The sequence below is a fragment of the Marmota monax genome, unplaced genomic scaffold (assembly GCF_021218885.2).
Source record: "Marmota monax isolate L192 unplaced genomic scaffold, Marmota_monax_Labrador192_F-V1.1 WCK01_AAM20220418_F8-fsc00102, whole genome shotgun sequence".
NCBI lineage: Eukaryota > Metazoa > Chordata > Mammalia > Rodentia > Sciuridae > Marmota > Marmota monax.
Genome location: NW_026692494.1, coordinates 6,331,981 through 6,350,186, shown reverse-complemented (window position 1 = coordinate 6,350,186; position 18,206 = coordinate 6,331,981). Strand labels below are relative to the sequence as shown.

At 63.8% G+C, this 18,206-nt stretch overlaps 1 protein-coding gene across 10 annotated transcripts; it reads left to right on the top strand.

Moving 5' to 3' along the window:
* Positions 1-377: 377 nt before the first annotated feature.
* Positions 378-17,249, top strand: Abca7 (ATP binding cassette subfamily A member 7). Of its 10 annotated transcripts, XM_046444369.2 has the most exons (47): positions 493-1,090; positions 1,537-1,609; positions 1,697-1,790; positions 1,949-2,090; positions 2,182-2,294; positions 2,413-2,489; positions 3,119-3,199; positions 3,370-3,580; positions 3,667-3,806; positions 4,068-4,184; positions 4,336-4,503; positions 4,758-4,993; positions 5,231-5,407; positions 5,569-5,791; positions 5,888-6,109; positions 6,182-6,383; positions 6,717-6,827; positions 7,035-7,206; positions 7,484-7,615; positions 7,693-7,832; positions 8,000-8,137; positions 8,313-8,497; positions 8,585-8,642; positions 8,956-9,158; positions 9,351-9,399; positions 9,584-9,688; positions 9,758-9,912; positions 10,121-10,245; positions 10,322-10,420; positions 10,682-10,969; positions 11,107-11,139; positions 11,215-11,392; positions 11,467-11,636; positions 11,947-12,124; positions 12,326-12,441; positions 12,679-12,823; positions 12,909-13,032; positions 13,378-13,507; positions 13,579-13,699; positions 13,776-13,838; positions 14,343-14,449; positions 14,669-14,810; positions 15,349-15,483; positions 15,563-15,666; positions 15,938-16,030; positions 16,553-16,793; positions 16,898-17,249. In XM_046444369.2, exons 2-47 carry the CDS (start codon positions 1,544-1,546, stop codon positions 17,039-17,041), a joined length of 6,453 nt encoding a protein of 2,150 aa, XP_046300325.1. In that variant the 5' UTR covers positions 493-1,090; positions 1,537-1,543; the 3' UTR covers positions 17,042-17,249. The 10 variants fall into 10 exon arrangements, with proteins under 10 accessions (XP_046300321.1, XP_046300330.1, XP_046300326.1 ...); XM_046444365.2 differs by lacking the exon at positions 493-1,090 and adding an exon at positions 378-453 and having other exon boundaries at positions 3,667-4,184; XM_046444368.2 differs by having other exon boundaries at positions 492-1,090; positions 3,667-4,184; positions 11,539-11,636.
* The last annotated feature ends 957 nt before the right edge of the window (positions 17,250-18,206 follow it).

Below are 18,206 nucleotides of genomic sequence, written 5' to 3'. Positions count from 1 at the left end.
CAGGAGACGGGAAGAGGGTCTCCTGCACCGGGGGCCTTGGTATTACAGGGGATTATGCAACGTGACAGACAGCCAGGCTCCCCAGGGACAGTCCCCTGCCCGGCCCCGTGGGAAGAACTAGTGGCGTTGCCACCCGCAAGTGACGCAGCAAGAGGCGCGCGGCCCCTTTAAGAAAGCCGGCTGGGGAGCCCCGCTGTGATCCCGCCCTAACCCTCCGCGCGCCGGGCTCCGGTGGGGCCTGCCAATGACTGGCGGGCACAGCGGCCAATGGCAGCGGCCGGGGCCGGGGCGTGTAGGGCGCGGCCGTGAGCACCAGGACGCCAAAGGCGGTAAACCGCGGGTGGGGGGGGGCGCTGAGCCTGCCGGGGCTGAGCCTGCGGAGGGGACTTCTCTTAAAGGGGCCACGCCCCCTGGCAGCAGAGGGAAGGCGGGCCAGAGCTGGAGGCCGGAACGGTGAGGGGGACCGGGAGAGGAGGACTGTCTGGCGACAGTCGAGAATGTGGGGGTGGGGTGGGAGGAAGGCAAATTTCCCTGGGAATTAGAGGTACTGGCTGAGCTCCGATCCCACTCACCCTTCCTTTCCTTCCTGGGAGTGTTGGGGGCGCTGAATTGACCACTAAAGCTCAGTAGGAAGAAGTGGGCATGGGGGTCACTTGAGAGGACCTTTGCCAACATACACCTGCAGTGCCTTTTCTACTTAGAGATCCCAGCCCCACCCCTTTGTAAATGAGTTGGTCCCCAGAGATCCCAAAAGCCACTTGCTTAAGAAAGAATCCTGGCGAGGAGGTGGAGGTCGCGCGGTCCCAGGTCCTAGTCCCCAGATGGATGTTGGCCTTTGGCAACTTCCCGACTTTCTGGGCGCCTTAGTTTCCCCATTTGTGCAAGAAAGTAGCCCAGAGCTGAACAGTCCCTAGAGAAATACAGGGTCAGGTGTTGCTGGAGCCTCTCCGCGCTCTGGGAGAGAGATGATACATGATGCGGTGGAGAGCTGGGCTCGGTCTCCCGCTGTACGTGCCCCTTCTTGGGCTCAGTTTCCACTTCTGAAGTAGAATCTAGTACTGCCAGCAGGGCGTGTGACATGCCCAACACAGTGAGTATTCGTTGCTGTTATCACTGGGCGACAGGGCCAAAGGGAACCTTGCCTAGGTCTGGGGGATGGGGCGGAGATGGGACCTGCAAACAGCCTGGGGGTGGGGCCTGGGAGTGAAAGCGTTAAGCCGAGGCTCCGCCCCTTAAGAATTCAGGAGGGTCTTCTCTGACCCCAGCCGGTAGCCCCCTAAGAGCGACAGCCCTGGCAACCAATCGGTTGCGAAGACGGCTTCGGGCAGGGTTCCCATTGGCTTACTCCTTCTGGGTCGAGGAGCGTCCCTAGATCTAGTACCTGCTCTTCACCTGGCTCGGTCCGAACTTCTGGGAGCCCTGCAGGGTCGAATGGGAGACGGGTTCAGAGAGGCGCAGGCAGTTGTCGGCAGCCACACAGCACGTCCTCAGACTGACGCTTCTGACCTTTGTCCCGACCCCTCCGTCCCTGTTCAGTCTCACCATGGCTTTCCGGACACAGCTGATGTTGCTGCTTTGGAAGAATTTCATGTATCGCAAGAGACAGCCGGTACGCTACTGCCCCGAGGTGCGGAACAGGGCGGGCTGGGCAGGTGTCCCCCGTGGGCTCACAATCTCCCACCCATTCTTTGCTCAGATCCAGCTCCTGGTCGAGTTGCTGTGGCCCCTCTTCCTCTTCTTCATCCTGGTGGCTGTCCGCCACTCCCACCCCCCACTGGAGCACCACGAATGTGAGTCCCCGTGGCCAGACACTGTCTGGGGAGGAGCGATGGGCCACCCCATCCGCCCAGGGGCAGCCGCTGCAAGGATTGCAGCGGAGCTCTCTGTTGCTAGAGGTGTGCAGTGGCGGGGTGGTGCAGAGGTGGGCAGAGCTGGCATCTCCCCACAGGCCACTTCCCCAACAAGCCACTGCCGTCCGCGGGCACTGTGCCCTGGCTCCAGGGCCTCATCTGCAACGTGAACAACTCCTGCTTCCCGCAGCCAACGCCTGGTGAAAATCCCAGGCTCCTGAGCAACTTCAATGACTCCCTGTGAGCAAGAGGCATGGGGTGGGGCCCCCATGGGCTCAGTGCTCCAGGAGTGCCCCCCAAACCCCACCTCCTTCCCCTACTCTGTCCCCAGGGTCTCTCGGCTCCTGGCCGATGCACGCACTGTACTGGGGGGTCCCAGTGCCCAGAGGACACTGACTGGCCTGGGAAAGCTGATGCCCCTGCTGAGGGCAATGAGCAGCAGAGGTAGGGAGGGCCCCTGAGGGCTGAGCGCTGAGCCCCAGCCTGCCTGCCTGGCCCTGGTGGAGTGGGGTGTTTCAGGAGAGGCTTGCCAACCCTGTGCCTCTGTGTGTCCTTCCTCCAGCCTGGCCTCCACAGACTGACTGGCAGCAGGAGCGTCCTTCACTGGCCGCTGAGCTTCTGGGGATGCTGCTGCCGGAGGTGAGGCAGGGCTGGGTGGGAGCAGCGGCCTCTGGGGCATTGTTTCAGGGAGCCTCAGTGCTCACCATGCAGGGGCCTGATTCCAGCCTCCTGCCAGGGCTGCGCCTGGCCCCTGGAGCAGTCAGTGTCCCCTGTCCTGTCTAGCATGGTGGTGGAGACTCCAGGGTGCACTGAACAAGTCCTGGACTGTGGGAAGCCGCTCTGAATGACCACGCCTTCCAGTCCCGAAGCGTGGGGCTCTGACCAATCACTGCATGTCGTAGTGACTTGGGCGTGGTCCCAGCTCGGAGAGCAAGGCGTGGCTTCAGGTGGAGGTGTGCCCACTGGGGTTCTCCCTTGTAATCCTACCCCTTCTGCCTTTTCTGGACAGAACATTCTAAGAACAGCATCTTCCCAAATACAAGTCCACTCCTGAACGTGCTCTCCCCCTCTCTCAGCCTCTCCTGACTTTGTCTTGCTCCCCCCTTTTGGGAGGCTTGAGGCGGGGAGCTGGGGAAAGCCGTTCTGAAGCTTGGGCTCTGTACCTCTCAGAGCCTCAGTTCCCTGTTTGTAAAGTGCTGGTCTGGGCCTCTACAGACCTGATGGACGAAGAGAGGAGGCCATTGGTGTTCTTGCCGTCTCCTCCACAGGAATCCCTGGGGGGCGCCCTGGGTCATGTCCAGGAGTCCATGGACAGCTTTGTGGAAGCAGTCAAAGACCTGGCCCAGGAGGTGAGGCTCCACCCAGCCTTGACCCCAGCCGGGTTGGGGTGGTGATGGATGGCCTGGGCACATTTCTTGAGGGTTCAGGTGCTCCTGGCAGAGTCCCTGCTCTGGGTAAGGCCTGGAGATGGATGGTGCTGTGGGAGGATGGCCAGTGCTCTCTGTTGACCTTGCCTTAGCTCCTGGTGCTGCCCAGCCTGGTGGAGCTTCGGAGTCTGCTGCAGAGACCCCGAGGGACAGGTGGCCCCCTGGAGCTGGTGTCAGAAGCCCTCTGCAGTGCTAAGGGGCCTAGCAGCCCAGGGGGCCTCTCCCTCAACTGGTACGAGGCTGGCGACCTGAGGGAGCTGGTGGGGCAGGACCCAGCACCAAACCTGCCGGACAAAGGCCTGAGTAAGTGAATGGCCTGTTTCCCCACCTGGGAAGTGGGGCGGAGGGCAGAGGGCAGAGGGCAAGGCCTCACAGCACCCCCACCCCAGGCCCTGCCTGCTCTGAGCTGATGGGGGCTCTGGGAGACCACCCACTGTCCCGCCTGCTCTGGAGGCGCCTGAAACCGCTGATCCTGGGGAAACTGCTATTTGCACCTGACACGAATTTCACGCGGCAGCTCATGGCCCAGGTGAGGGCACTGTGCCAGGCGGGAGGGAAGTGGCCAGACACCACCCGGTATCTGGCCAGGTGTGTCACAGCCAGGCCAGAAGGTCTCGGAAGCTGCATTCTGAAGAAGTATGAGTTTGTTGGCCGTCAGAGACCAGCAGGTACAGGCTCAGAGGCACAGATGGAAGCAGGGCCCCGGGGCCAGGATTCAGCAGGGGTCCCCAGAGGGTGGCAAGTGGTGAGTGGGAAGGGCCAGGACGGGTCTTGTGCTGCCTCCCTGCAGGTCAACCGGACCTTCGAGGAGCTGGCTCTGCTGAGGGATATCCAGGAGGTCTGGGGGGTGCTGGGACCCCAACTCTTTGACTTCATGAACAACAGTGCCAATGTGGCTATTCTGCAGGTGGGCTAGGGTGAGGGTCCACGGTGTGGGGGTGCCATGCGGGGTCAGGGCATGGAGGTGGAAGTTGAAAGTTGTGGTGGGAGGGCAGATGGGCCCCCACAGACAGGAAGGGGTGCCTGATACAGACCTTTCCTCACCTGACACCCCCCAGAGGCTCCTTCAAAGGCCGGACAAATCGGGGTGGCAGCCAGGACCAGGAGGCCCAGACCCGACGGAGGCCCTGCAGTCCTTTCTGGACCCCAGCATGGGTGGCTACAGCTGGCGCGATGCCCACGCTGATGTGGGACATCTGATGGGCACACTAGGCCAAGTCATGGAAGTGAGCCATCTGCCTGGGGGTCTGAGTCATTGAGAGGAGGCAAGGCTAACCTGGGGATCCGAAGGTGGAGGCAAATCTTGCCCTGGGGGAGGTGGGATCTGTCCGGCAGAGGGCCTGGTCACAGATACCCTGGGCTTCACAGAGGTCTGAGGGGGAACGTAGTTGGAGGTCCTGGGGAGGAGTCTGCCTTGACCCCGATGGGGTCCTCCATACCCTGCTGGGCAGACCCCAGCTCCTGGGATTCATACCCCTAGTGTGTGTCCTTGGACAAGCTGGAGGCCTCGCCTTCGGAGGCAGCCCTGGTGTCGCGGGCCCTGCAGCTGCTGGCCGAGCACCGCCTCTGGGCCGGCATCGTCTTCCTGGAGCCTGAGGACCCGGCAGACTCCTCAAAGAAGCCAGCCCCAGACCTGGGCCCTGGCCACGGCCACGTGCGAATCAAGATCCGCATGGACATCGATGATGTTACCAGGACCAATAAGATCAGGGACAGGTGGGAGGGAGCAAGAGTTTGGTGGACCTTCAGCCTAGACAGAAGCTGGGCGCCTAGGCGCCTAGGCGCTGTGGGCGTGGCCTAGGCTGGGATGAGACAGAAGTAGGTCCGGGCTGAGGGCAGTGGTGGGCGTGGCTGGTGCGTAACTGAACCGCAAGGTGCAGATCAAGCTGAGAAAGACGGGTCCTTAGAGTTTCCAGCACTTCCCTACAGCTGACCGCCACTCCCCTCTCGCAGGTTTTGGGACCCTGGCCCGGCCGCGGACCCCCTGACTGACCTGCGCTATGTGTGGGGCGGCTTCGTGTATCTGCAGGACCTGCTGGAGCGCGCTGCTGTGCGCGTGCTCAGCGGCACGGACCCCCGCGCTGGCCTCTACCTGCAGCAGATGCCCTACCCGTGCTACGTGGACGACGTGTGAGCGCCGCGCCCCTCCGCACTTAATTCCTAGGCGCCAGTCCCGGGGGCGAGGCATCTTCGCCACGGCTGAGCCTTGGGTTCCCAGGCGAACGGTCCTGCCAGGTGGACACGGGAGCTCCGCAGGGTGTTCAGATCCACCACAGTGTCGCGTTCCTCAGGTTCCTGCGTGTGCTGAGCCGGTCGCTGCCGCTGTTCCTGACGCTGGCTTGGATCTACTCAGTGGCGCTGACCGTCAAGGCCGTGGTGCGGGAGAAGGAGACGCGGCTGCGCGACACCATGCGCGCAATGGGACTCAGCCGCGCGGTGCTCTGGCTCGGCTGGTTTCTCAGCTGCCTCGGGCCCTTCCTGTTCAGCGCTGCGCTGCTCGTTCTGGTGCTTAAGGTGAGCGCGCCCCCGCCTTCTGGGCCCAGGAGGGGCGCGTGCAAGGGTTATAAGCAGGAGGCAGGGCCAAATCCTGGACTCCTTTGCTTTCCACAGGTGGGGGACATCCTTCCCTACAGCCACCCGGCCGTGGTCTTCCTGTTCTTGGCAGCCTTCGCGGTAGCCACCGTGGTCCAGAGTTTTCTGCTGAGCATCTTCTTCTCGCGTGCCAACCTGGCGGCCGCCTGTGGAGGCCTCGCCTACTTCTCACTGTACCTGCCCTACGTGCTCTGTGTTGCCTGGAGGGACAGGCTGCCCACGGGTGGCCGCGTGGCCTTGGTGAGGGCCGGTCGGGCCTGGCGGGCACACCCAAGGACCAGGCCACCCTCTGACCCACCCACTCCCCTACAGAGCCTGCTGTCGCCAGTGGCCTTCGGCTTCGGGTGCGAGAGCCTGGCCCTGCTGGAGGAGCAGGGTGAGGGCGCACAGTGGCACAACTTGGGCCGTGGACCAGCGGCAGATGTCTTCAGCCTGGCGCAGGTCTCAGGCCTCCTGCTGCTGGACGCCACCCTCTATGGCTTCATCATCTGGTACCTGGAGGCTGTGTGCCCAGGTAGGCCATAGTGGGTGGGGCTTCAGACGGGCCCTAGTGCCCACGGGAGGTCTGGGTCATCTACCTGGAGACACCTAGTTAGGTCCGGAGTGGGGCAGTGTCTCCGGCTGCTGCCTGAGCACAAAAGACTGTCCCTTCGGGTGGTGCCTCCCTGCCATGAAGTACCTGGAGCCGTGCATCCGGTGGTGAGGGTGGTGTTTCCTGGCACTTTCGCACAGGTAGCTGCCTGTAAAGGCAGAGCCACCACCTGCCTGGATGTCTGGACTCCAGGTGTGTGGCTGGAAGTTGGCACACTCCACAGGGAGTTAGCACGACTTAGCCTCTCTCCCCCAGGCCAGTACGGGATCCCCGAACCGTGGAATTTTCCCTTTCGGAGGAGCTACTGGTGTGGGCCTGGACCCCCCAAGGGTCCCGACCCCATCCCTGCCCCGCAGGACCCAAGGGGTGAGGCCCTATAAGCCTTAACAGCTGCTTCCCGGTTTGGACTCCCCACTCCTCCCCATGAAAAGCCAGGTTCCCCCAGATCAGATCCTCCCCAGCCCCTGCACACAACTCAGGCCCCTCCTACCGTCCCTAGCCTCACAGTTCCCTGATTCCTCACCCTGCTGTTGGGGCCCCTAGGGCCCCACAGCTGACTGCCTCCCTCCTCAGGGCTGGTGGAGGAGGCGCCCCCGGGCCTGAGCCCTGGAGTCTCTGTTCGAGGGCTGGAGAAGCACTTTCCCGGCTGCCCACAGCCAGCCCTGCGTGGGCTCGACTTGGACTTCTACCAGGACCAGATCACTGCATTCCTGGGCCACAACGGGGCGGGCAAGACCACCACGCTGTGAGCAGCCTCCCTCCTCTTTCCCTGTCTGTCTGTCAGTGGGGAAGGCGTCTGGGGTCAGAGTTTTCTGCCAACATGGGGAGGGGGCGGTGCACAGGACCAGACCCCAGTTCCCTCCCCCAGGATGGGCCTGGGACAGGCGTCTTCTCAGCACAGTTCGCCTCCTCTGTCAAGTGCAGACATTGTGCCCCTTGGGTGAGCATAAGTAGGTGCTCTGTAAGTGCTTGCAGCCCCTCTCCTGGTGACAGGCTGCTCTCAGATTCCCGCCTCCCCCCAGGTCTATCCTGAGCGGCCTCTTCCCGCCCAGTGGTGGCTCAGCTTTTGTCCTGGGCCATGACGTCCAGTCCAGCATGGAGGCCATCCGGCCCCACCTGGGGGTCTGCCCGCAGTACAACGTGCTGTTTGACATGTATGTCCTGGAGTGCCTGTGGGTGGGCTGGGCCGGCTTCAGGACCTCCATGGTGGCCATCGCCCCCCTCGCCGCAGGCTGACTGTGGAGGAGCATCTGTGGTTCTACGGGCAGCTCAAGGGCTCGCGTGCCACAGTGGTGGGCTCTGAGCAGGAGCGTCTGCTGCAGGACGTGGGACTCGTACCCAAGCGGTGGACTCAGACACGCCACCTCTCTGGTGAGCCCAGACGGGGGAGGCCAGCTCCACAGGGTCAGGGTCTTGAGAAGCCCAGGGACGGATCTGGGGACCAGGAGGAGCCAGGCCTTGAGGTCTCCGTGGGTGGAGAGGACAGGCAGCCATACCCACCGCAGGGAGGGTCACGCCAGGATCCTCCAACCCACCAGGTGGGATGCAGCGGAAGCTGTCCGTGGCCATGGCCTTTGTGGGTCACACTCGGGTGGTCATCCTGGATGAGCCCACAGCTGGTGTTGATCCCACATCCCGCCGAGGCATCTGGGAGCTGCTGCTCAAGTACCGGGAAGGTGAGAGTGGGGGGTGGCTTGAGGTTCCCCTGGACCGTGCCTCAGGGCCCAGAACGTCTGACGTGGGAGTGCCGGGCCGGGTTTTGAGAGGTGAGAGGAGCTTGGAGCCGTGGGCAGGAGGTTACCAGCAGAGACCACAGCTAGAGCAACACCTGGGGCTGGGCCCTGTGTGCAGGTCGCACGCTGATCCTCTCTACCCACCACCTGGATGAGGCCGAGCTCCTGGGAGACCGGGTGGCCATGGTGGCAGGTGGCCGCCTGTGCTGCTGTGGGTCCCCACTCTTCCTGCGCCGTCACTTGGGCTCTGGCTACTACTTGACACTGGTGAAGAGTCCCCAGCCCCTGGCCAGTGCTGTGAAGGTGAGGACCAGAGCTAGGCCCTGCCCTGACCCCCCATGGGTCTGTCCAGCCTGATGGCCACATCTGTGGCTGCCCCTCTGTCTGCAGGATGAGGAGGACACCCACTTGAAGGACGGCAGGGGCTCTGGCCAGGGCAGCACTGCGGGTGAGTTGGGTGGGAGGCCCCCGGGCAGGGAGCGGGCAGCAGAGTCCTGTTCAGGGCAACAAGACTCCAGTGCCCCAACCTGGGCTGTGTCAGAAGGTGCCTGAACTTGGCTGAGCCAGCCACACTCTGGCCCTTACCTTTGACCTGTCCTGGGCTGAGCCGGACACAGGCCCACCTGACCAGGGACCCTGAGCCAGCCCTGCCCTCAAGTTCTTGGCCCTGAGCTCCGCCCCTAGGGACGGCCCCTCCCCAAGGAGACGGGTGGGAGAGGGGCTCCCGGGCCTCAGGGCCTAGATGCACCTCATTCACGCAGGTGCCCCTCAGCTCCTGGCCCTGGTGCGGCGCTGGGTGCCTGGGGCACGGCTGGTGGAAGAGCTGCCCCACGAGCTGGTGTTGGCCTTGCCCTACGTGGGTGCCCTGGATGGCGGCTTTGCCGGGCTCTTCCGGGAGCTGGATGAGCAGCTGGGGGCGCTGAGCCTCAGTGGCTATGGGATCTCAGACACCAGCCTCGAGGAGGTGCGGGCCAGTGGGAGTCCTGGGGCCCAGGAGGGCAGCCTGGGGGACGCAGAAGAGCTTGCTACGCGGGGGAGTGAGGAGGGGCGTTCCTGGGGGAGACCGCGCCAGGAGTGGGGGAGGCTCAGAAGCCCTTTGAGGTGGCAGGTCCCAGTGTTCAGGTCCCAACCCTGAGCCCCTGTGCTGTCTCCCCAGATCTTCCTGAAGGTGACAGAGGACTGTGCCTCGGACACAAACCCAGAAGGTGTGGCTGCAGCTTTGTGACCTTTACCCCCAACCTGGGTCCAGAGCAGGTTCTCATCTCAAGCCAAGCTGATGCCTGGCTGAGTCTACCCCAGTGCAGAGCCTGAGTCCTGACCTTTCCACCCATGACCCTTGACCCTGGCCCCAACAACACTAATACTACCCCTTCCCCGTTGGCCCTGCAGATGGCAGCCCTGGGCAGCATGCCTGTGTGCACCTGGCTGTCCCAGATGGGACCCTGGGGACCACGATCATGCCAGAGGAACCAGCCCTGGACAGTGGGGAGCTGGGTGAGTCCCTCACCCCATAATCCCCCAAGGTCCCCACCACCAGAGCACTGACCTTCCCATCCCCGACAGCTGGGTCGGCCCCAGAGACCCAGGCCTTGCAGAGTTCTGCGCCAGCCACTGCAGGACGGGTAGAGGGCTGGGCACTGACCCGTCAGCAGCTCCGAGCCCTACTTCTCAAGCGCTGTCTACTTGCCTGCCGTAGCCGCTGGGGCCTGTTTGCACAGGTGAGGGGGCCCTGGGACAAAGGAGGGTGCTGGAGAGTCCCTGGTGACTCCTCTGGCCATCCCCTCAGTGTTCGCTTCAATAGCTTCATCCTGTGCATATTTATTGAAGACACTAGGGAGCCCTGGGTGGTTCTAGAGCGGGAGCAGGGAAGGGTATGAGCAAGCCTGGAGGGTCGTGGAAGTGGCAGCTGATGGGATGCCCCTCCAGATTGTGCTGCCCGCCCTCTTTGTGGGCCTGGCCCTGCTGTTCAGCCTCATCGTGCCTCCTTTTGGGCACTACCCGGCTCTGCGGCTCAGTCCTGCCATGTACGGTGCCCAGGTGTCCTTTTTCAGGTGAGTGCAGAGGAGAGGGGCTGGTGGAGGGAGGGCTTGCCACCTGGGGACACAGCTCTGATCTGCACACACACAGTGAGGACACCCAGGGGGACCCCAAGTATGGCCACCTGCTCAAGGCGCTGCTGGGGCAGGCAGGACTGGAGGAGCCCCACCTGCAGAACACCTCCAACAGGTGAGGCCTGGCCTGGATCCCCTCTGGCCCCAGGTCCCCTCAGGGCTGTGGTGGGGAGTACCTCCTGCCTGGCCCCCCTCTGGCCCCAGGTCCCCTCAGGGCTGTGGTGGGGAGTACCCCCTGCCTGGACCCCCTCTGGCCCCAGGTCCCCTCGGGGCTGTGGTGGGGAGTACCCCCTGCCGTGGCACATGGGAGCTGGGAGCCACCGTGCTTCCAGAGAACAGGCAGTGGGTGCCCACAGCCCTGCACCCTGACCCACAGGCCGCCCGAGTGCCCAGGGGCCCTCTCCTGCCTGTTCTCAGTCCCTGAGGCCACTGCTGATGTGGCCAGGGTCATGGCCCGTGGCAACTGGACCCCAGAGTCTCCATCCCCAGCCTGCCAGTGCAGCCAGCCTGGTGCCCGCCGCCTGCTGCCCGACTGTCCGGCTGCAGCTGGTGGCCTCCCACCGCCCCAGGCAGTGGCCAGCTCTGGGGAGGTGGTCCAAAACTTGACGGGCCGGAATCTGTCCGACTTCCTGGTGAAGACCTACCCAAGCCTGGTGCGCCAGGGGTAAGCACCACATGGCACCCGGCCTGCTGCAGCTGGGCCTCGGGCCGGGTGGGCCTGGGCAGGGGTGTTGGGGCAGGTCCAGATGCCCAGCCTGACCCTGCGCCTCTATCACCCCTCCCTGTCTGTGTCCTCCACAGCCTCAATACTAAGAAGTGGGTGGATGAGGTCAGGTAAGGAGGGACCTGGGGTTGCTGGCCCCACTGCGCACCCCCCTGGCCCTCAGCTCTTCTTTCTGTGCCCCCCAGGTATGGGGGCTTCTCACTGGGGGGCCGAGACCCAGACCTGCCTTCAGGGACGGAAGTGGCCCATTCTGTGGAGCAGCTGAGGGCCCTGCTGAGTCCCCGGCCAGGCGGGGCCCTGGACCATGTCCTGCACAACCTCTCAGCGTGGGCTCACAGCCTGGATGCTCACCACAGCCTCAAGGTGAGAACCCAGGGTGGCGGCTGGATGGCCCTGAGGGTCCAGCCTTGGCCACCCTGACCCTGTGGCCTCCACAGATCTGGTTCAACAACAAGGGCTGGCACTCCATGGTGGCCTTTGTCAACCGAGCCAACAATGCACTCCTGCAGGCCCACCTGCCCCGGGGCACCGCCCACCAGGCCTATAGCATCACTACGTTCAACCACCCCCTGAACCTGACCAAGGAGCAGCTGTCCGAGGCTGCCCTGTGAGTCCGCACCCGCCCACCTCCGTGGCTCTGAGGTGCAGGCCAGCGTGGCCGCAGCGTGGCATCCAGGGCCGCGACCTGCTCCGAGGCCGCATACCGGCCACCTCCAGCCCCCGCGCTCCAGCCCCCCCAGACTCCACGTGTCCCTGTCCCGCCCGTTGTCCTCCCGGGCAACGTCTCCTGCCAAGCAGCTCCACCACCCCTCCCCACGTGGCTCAGGCCCTCTCCGCCACCCACGGTGGCCCAGGAGCCTCGTCCCTGCGGGGCACGCGTGGCCAGGCCCTGAGCAGCCTCGTGCCCTCACCCCCAGGATGGCCTCGTCCGTGGACGTGCTCGTCTCCATCTGTGTGGTCTTCGCCATGTCCTTCGTCCCGGCCAGCTTCACCCTCGTCCTCATTGAGGAGCGCGTCACGCGAGCCAAACACCTGCAGCTCGTCGGGGGTCTGCCCCCCGCCCTCTACTGGCTGGGCAACTTTGTCTGGGACATGGTGCGGGGGCTGCCCAGGAGTGGGGGGCTCGCTGCCCTTTGGCCCTTCTGGGCTGGGACTTGTCACGCGTGGGTGAGGTCTTGGGGACCGTGGGACACATCGTGTTCTCCTGTCCAAAAAGTAGGAAGCAGAGGGGTCACAGGGCTGAGGGTGGCTGTCCTGCCCTGGTGGCTGAGGAGGGCGGCGTCCATCTCTGTGCAGTGTAACTACTTGGTGGCTGTGTGCATCGTGGTGCTCATCTTCCTGGTCTTCCAGCACAAGGCGTATGTGGCCCCTGCCAACCTGCCTGCCCTCCTGCTGCTGCTGCTACTGTATGGGTGAGGTCCCCGTCCCTCAGGCTCCTTCTTATGCCCTCACCCCTGCACCGAGGGAGACGGGACCCTGCAGCAGCTCTTGAGGGCCGAGGCAGAGCTTGGTGGGAACCTGGGAGCCTTCCAGTCAGTCATCTCCACCGTGGCCTTAAAAGCTCAGTCCGCCCGGATCTGCATGATCAGAGGCCCGCTGGGAGGCCTGCTCCTCCCAGGGATGCCCAGTGAGGTCCTGTCGCCCTGCAGCTGGTCAATCACGCCACTCATGTACCCGGCCTCCTTCTTCTTCTCCGTGCCCAGCACGGCTTACGTCGTGCTCACCTGCATCAACCTCTTTGTGGGCATCAACGGCAGCATGGCTACCTTTGTGCTGGAGCTCTTCTCGGATCAGGTTGGGCTCTGCAGGGTGGGGCTGGGGCTGGGCTGCAGTGTGGCCTCAGCTCCCGACGCGACTGCCTCTTCCTGCCCCCAAGCAGAAGCTGAAGGAGGTGAGCCGCATCCTGAAACGCATCTTCCTGGTCTTCCCCCACTTCTGCCTGGGCCGGGGGCTCATCGATCTGGTGCGGAACCAGGCCACGGCTGACGCTTTTGAGCGCCTGGGTGAGAACTTCCTGCCCTGTGAGACTGGTCAGCGCCCTCAAAAGTGCCATCCTAGAGTCAGTTACACAGAGTGGAGACCAACGGCCTCCAGGGAGAGACACCCTAGGTGGCCTCAAGGTTGGGCCCAGTCAGAGGTGTAGAAAAGAAGTCGTAAAAGTTGATTTTATCTTGGGGCACATCACTAGAAATCTAATGACCTAAATAAGGGGGGGGGGTGGCCGACCTGTATTTTCTATGCCCATGAGTCCCCCAGGTCTTCTTTGACTTTTACCTTGAGAATCCAGGTGAGCCGGATGGGGAGGACACAACTCCCTGGGACAGAGTCCTCCCTTCCTCTCCCCACAGGAGACGGGCAATTCCAGTCGCCCCTGCGCTGGGAGGTGGTGGGCAAGAACCTGCTGGCCATGTCTGTGCAGGGGCCCCTCTTCCTCCTGCTCACGCTCCTGCTGCAGCACCTCGGCCGCCTCCTGCCACAGTCAGTGGGGAGCAGGGTGGGGTGGCAGGGCCAGGGACCTGCCTGGGACCCACGCGTGTCTCTGTCTTCAGACCCCAGCTGAGGACACGGCCGCCCCTGGGAGAGGAGGATGAGGATGTGGCCCACGAGCGGCAGCGGGTGGCCAGAGGGGCCACCGAGGGGGATGTGTTGGTTCTCAGGGACCTGACCAAGGTAGGTGTGGCCATAGAGAGCCGGGCGGGGGCTCCCACTGGCCACCCCCCTTTCTCAGGGACCTGCCTCCTCCTAGGTGTACCATGGGCAGAGGATGCCAGCTGTCCACCGCCTGTGCCTGGGGATCCCCCCAGGTGAGGTGAGTCCCCGTGAAGGACCTGGTGCTGGGGTGGTGGGAGGCTGCACATCACTGCAGGGCTGCTGCCCACCACCGCTTACTGCGCACTTACTGGGTGCCAGGATTTGAACTCCTGTTTTGAGCCAACATATCCTCATTAATTAAGCACCTGCTGCATGCTTACATTTATGAAGCATCGCTGTGCTCACCCCGTGCCAGCAAACATTTGGAAGTCTGTTGTGCCCACACTTGTGTATGGGCTTTGTGGGATACCTACCCTAGTCGGTAAACAGAAGGCCCAAACATTCCCCGCTGAAGAACAGTGTGGTGCCTCTCCACTACCCCAGGGTCTGTCCCAGGCTCCACCTCGCCCACAGCCGCCCACGCCAGAACTCAAGGCTGCCACCAGGCACCAAAAACACAAGGACAGGGCTGGTCCCCCTGAGCCATTAGGGCTGCTGCCAGGGGAACCCGAGGTGGGGGTCAGGGCTGGGCCTCCCCAGCACCATCTCCGGCATCCCGCAGTGTTTCGGACTGCTCGGTGTGAATGGAGCCGGGAAAACCACCACGTTCCGCATGCTGACCGGGGACACACTGCCCAGCATGGGCGAGGCTGTGCTGGCAGGTCACAGGTAGGGGGCTCCAGGTAGGGGGCTCCAGGTGGGGGCAGTGTGGACCTCCCCCACGACCAGCTATGCTCCTGGTCCTCCCACACCATGCTCATGGAGGAGGCCCTGAGACCCTCCTGTCCCTTACCAGAGTAGTCCTGGGTGGTGGCCCTGAGACCCCTGTGTGTGCCTCCAGTGTGACCAGTAACTAGCCAGTTCTGCGCCCTCTACTCCCACCTGCAGCGTGGCCCAGGAACCAGCCGCCGCGCACTGCCACATGGGCTACTGCCCGCAGTCAGACGCCATCTTCGAGCTGCTGACTGGCCGCGAACACCTAGAGCTGTTTGCACGCCTGCGAGGCGTCCCTGAGGCCCTGGTGGCAGGGGTGAGCTCCGCCCCCCTCCTCGGTTCCCCCCCAGCACCCCACCCCAGCTCTCGTGCTCTTGACTCCGCCCCACCCTGCTCCCCGCCCTCAGGTGCTCAGCCTTGGTCCTTCAGCATTCGGTCAGGATCAGAGGGCCCACCCCACCCCCGCACGGTGCTCCCAGCTGCTGTGCTCACCTGGCCCAGGCCCCTTCCCGCCTTTGCCTGGTGTTCTCCCTCCTTGACGCCTCCGGCTGGGACCCCGGCCTAGGTCTTCTCGCCTTTCGCCTAAGGTCCCCTTCTTGTGTCTCGGTCCACTCCCAGGTTTCACCCATCCCTGCTCTTTTCTCCTGGCCCCATCCCACGTCCACTGTACCCCCCCCCCCCCGACCGCTGGCCCTGCTCCACCATCACTGTGCCCTGCCCTATGTCCACTTGGTCCCCATCCCAGCCTCCTCTGACCCTGCCCCATGCTCACCCACTGTGGCCCCACCCCACCACCACTGGTACCACCCAGCTCGCCTGGTCCCCCAACGTGTCCCTCTTGCCGGCCTCCGTAGACTGCCAGTTGGGGCCTGGCGCGCCTGGGGCTCCCGCGATACGCCGACAGACTCGCGGGCACCTACAGTGGGGGCAACAAACGCAAGCTGGCCACAGCCGTGGCGCTCGTTGGGGATCCCGCTGTGGTCTTCCTGGTACGTGGGGCGGGATCTGGCGTGGGGCCGGGCTGGGACCCCCGGCAGGACCAGGCTTAGGGCCTTTCCTCCGTCCCAGGATGAGCCCACCACAGGCATGGACCCCGGCGCGCGGCGCTTCCTCTGGAACAGCCTTCTGGCCGTGGTGCGCCAGGGCCGCTCCGTGGTGCTCACCTCGCACAGGTGACTGGCCCAGGCTCCAGGTGGAGGAGGTGCCTCCGAAGGCTGTCCAGAGCACAGGGTCATAGCGGATGGGAAGGTCCTGACCCTAGCGGGGGGACAGGGGGAGGGAAGGAAGATGGCGGGCCCAGGTGTAAGGACACACGGTGGTGGTACCCAGCCCCAGGAACCAGGCAGTTTGGGCCCAGCGAAAATGTCCAGAAAAGGGTGGAGGGGAGGGCCCTGGCCAGTGTAGCGCAGCGCGGGTCGGCGCTCACGAACCGGCCGCCAACAGCATGGAGGAGTGCGAGGCGCTCTGCACGCGCCTGGCCATCATGGTGAACGGGCGGTTCCGCTGCCTGGGCAGCACGCAGCACCTCAAGCGCAGGTGAGCGAGAGGCCTCTGGGCAGGTGGGCGGACAGGAAGGTGGGATGAGTGTTCAGACCTGGAGCCCAGCGGCTAAAGCCGTAGAGTGGCCAGGATTACAGACAGCAGGAGGGACGAGGAAGGGGGCCAGGCGGGGTTTGCTGAGGGCCGCAGTACTGGGGCGAGGGGACACTTGATCCGATTGATGAGCGCGAGGTTGCGGGTGGGTTTAGAAGGACTAAGGAGCCAGCAGAGGCAAGTCAGAGCGCGGCGGGTGGTGGGCCGCTGGCGGCGGGTGGGCGTGGCCGTGGCGCGTGGGAGGAGCTGCGGGTGCCCGGAAGCGAGGTCTGGAGGGTTGGGGGGGGCTGCAGGGGCGGGGCGAGGAGCACGAGTGCGGGCGGGGCGCCGCGCAGGGAGCGGATGTGTGTCAGGTGCGGCCAGGCAGAAGAGGCGAGGCTGGAGGCTAGCCGGTGTGGGCGGGGTCGTGCGCTGGGCTGGGCAGGGCGGGGGCCTGTCTGGTAGCCTTGTCCCCACCCACTCCAGATTCGGTGCTGGCCACACACTGACCCTGAGGGTGCCCGTGGACCGGCACGAGGGAGCGATAGCCTTTGTGGTGGCGGCATTCCCGGGGGCCGAGCTGCGAGAAGCGCATGGGGGTCGCCTACGCTTCCAGCTGCCACAGGGAGAGCGCGGCGCCCTGGCACACATTTTTGGAGAGCTGGCAGCCCATGGTTCAGACCATGGCATGGAGGACTTCTCTGTGAGCCAGACCACACTGGAGGAGGTGACCACAGTGTCGGGCTGGGACTGGGGAGGGGCTGGGGCCAGGGTCCTGGGCTGACAGCCCCTCCTGTCCATCCTGTCCTCTCTGGACCACCCACCTGCCAGGTCTTCCTGCACTTCTCCGAGGACCAGGGGAAGGAGGAGGAAGACCAGGAAGGAGTGGAGGCGGAGCCTGCAGCAGGCTCTGAGCATCCCAAAGGCCTTGGCCAGGCCACGACAGACACCCTAGTGATGGAGACCATGCTCTGAGCCTGCCTCCCCTTGGGGCAGGAGAGCCCCAGGAGCCAACATCAGCCCCCAGAGCACCCACTACCCTGGAGCAAGTAAAGAGAAGACTGGGGCTGAGGCTGTGGCTCAGTGGTAGAGTGCTTGCCCAGCCTGTGTGAGGCACTGGGTTCAATTCTCAGCACCACATATAAGTAAATGAATAGAATAAAGGTCCATACATCTAAAAACATATTTAAAAAAAAGAGAGAGAGAAGACTGGAGAGAAGATGTGAACCTCTGTGTCTGTATGGCAGACTACACATACACCCTGGTCACGCAGTGTGAGTGGGGAGTGTGTGTGTTTGTGATCACAGGAGATTTGTGGGGCATGTGTGAGCACATTTACACGCTTGAACCCACTCAGTGCTGGTGATCCTGGGGATGAAGCATGCAGAATGGGCTTTCTAGAAGTCTGGCCGCAGGTACCAGGCTGCCCACATGGGTCTAGCACCTAAGGGCAACTGACCATGAAGTGGGTATGAGGCCAGAGCTTGGGAATATCCTAGGCAGCTTAGAGGAGGCTGGAGTACCCCCCTTTGCTACCCAAAGCCTACATAACTAGTGGACCAGTTCTTCCAGACCCCAGCCAGCAGAACAGTGAGTGGTGGGCAGAAAGTCCTCAACGGGCTGCTTGACTGGGCTTGCAGCTGGACCCAGGGCCTGGAGAGCTAGACCTGGCTCCAGGGGTTGTGGCCTTTCTGGCCTGTGCGCCCAAGAGCCACCTCTCCCACCCGAGGTCAGTGAGAGTGAGGGGTGCAGAGGGCAAAGGGGTCGGGCTTTTAGATTACCAGGAGAATTCAGAGAGGGGAGCTGACGGGGGAGGAGAAAGACCTCAGACTGGGGGGCCTGCTGGGGAGAAGATGGGTGCACCCTGTGGACACTGGTCCAAGCTGTTGCCGGCTCTCTGTGGGTGCACACCCCACCCTGCGTATCCAGTGGCACCCTGGGTGTTCTGATAGACCAGCTGTGGGCTCGGGACCTGGAGAGCAGGAATGGGAGACAGGGGGGAGCTGAGCTGAGGCCAGTGACCAGAAAAGTGGGGGAGGGGTGTACCTGCAGCTGGAGGGGGTGCCTCTGTCGCCTCCGGGCCTGAGGCTCCAGCCCTCTGCCTCATCTGAGTGCTCATGAAAATCCGTACCCCAGCTAT

What these genes read in the sequence shown, in the direction of transcription:
- Abca7 (XM_046444365.2), top strand. Translation starts at nt 1,544, where the DNA reads ATGGCTTTCCGGACACAGCTGATGTTGCTGCTTTGGAAGAATTTCATG. An exon ending in CCCACTGGAGCACCACGAAT is followed by an intron (nt 1,791 to 1,948) that starts GTGAGTCCCCGT and finishes ATCTCCCCACAG; the next exon opens with GCCACTTCCCCAACAAGCCA. An exon ending in TCAAAGACCTGGCCCAGGAG is followed by an intron (nt 3,200 to 3,369) that starts GTGAGGCTCCAC and finishes ACCTTGCCTTAG; the next exon opens with CTCCTGGTGCTGCCCAGCCT.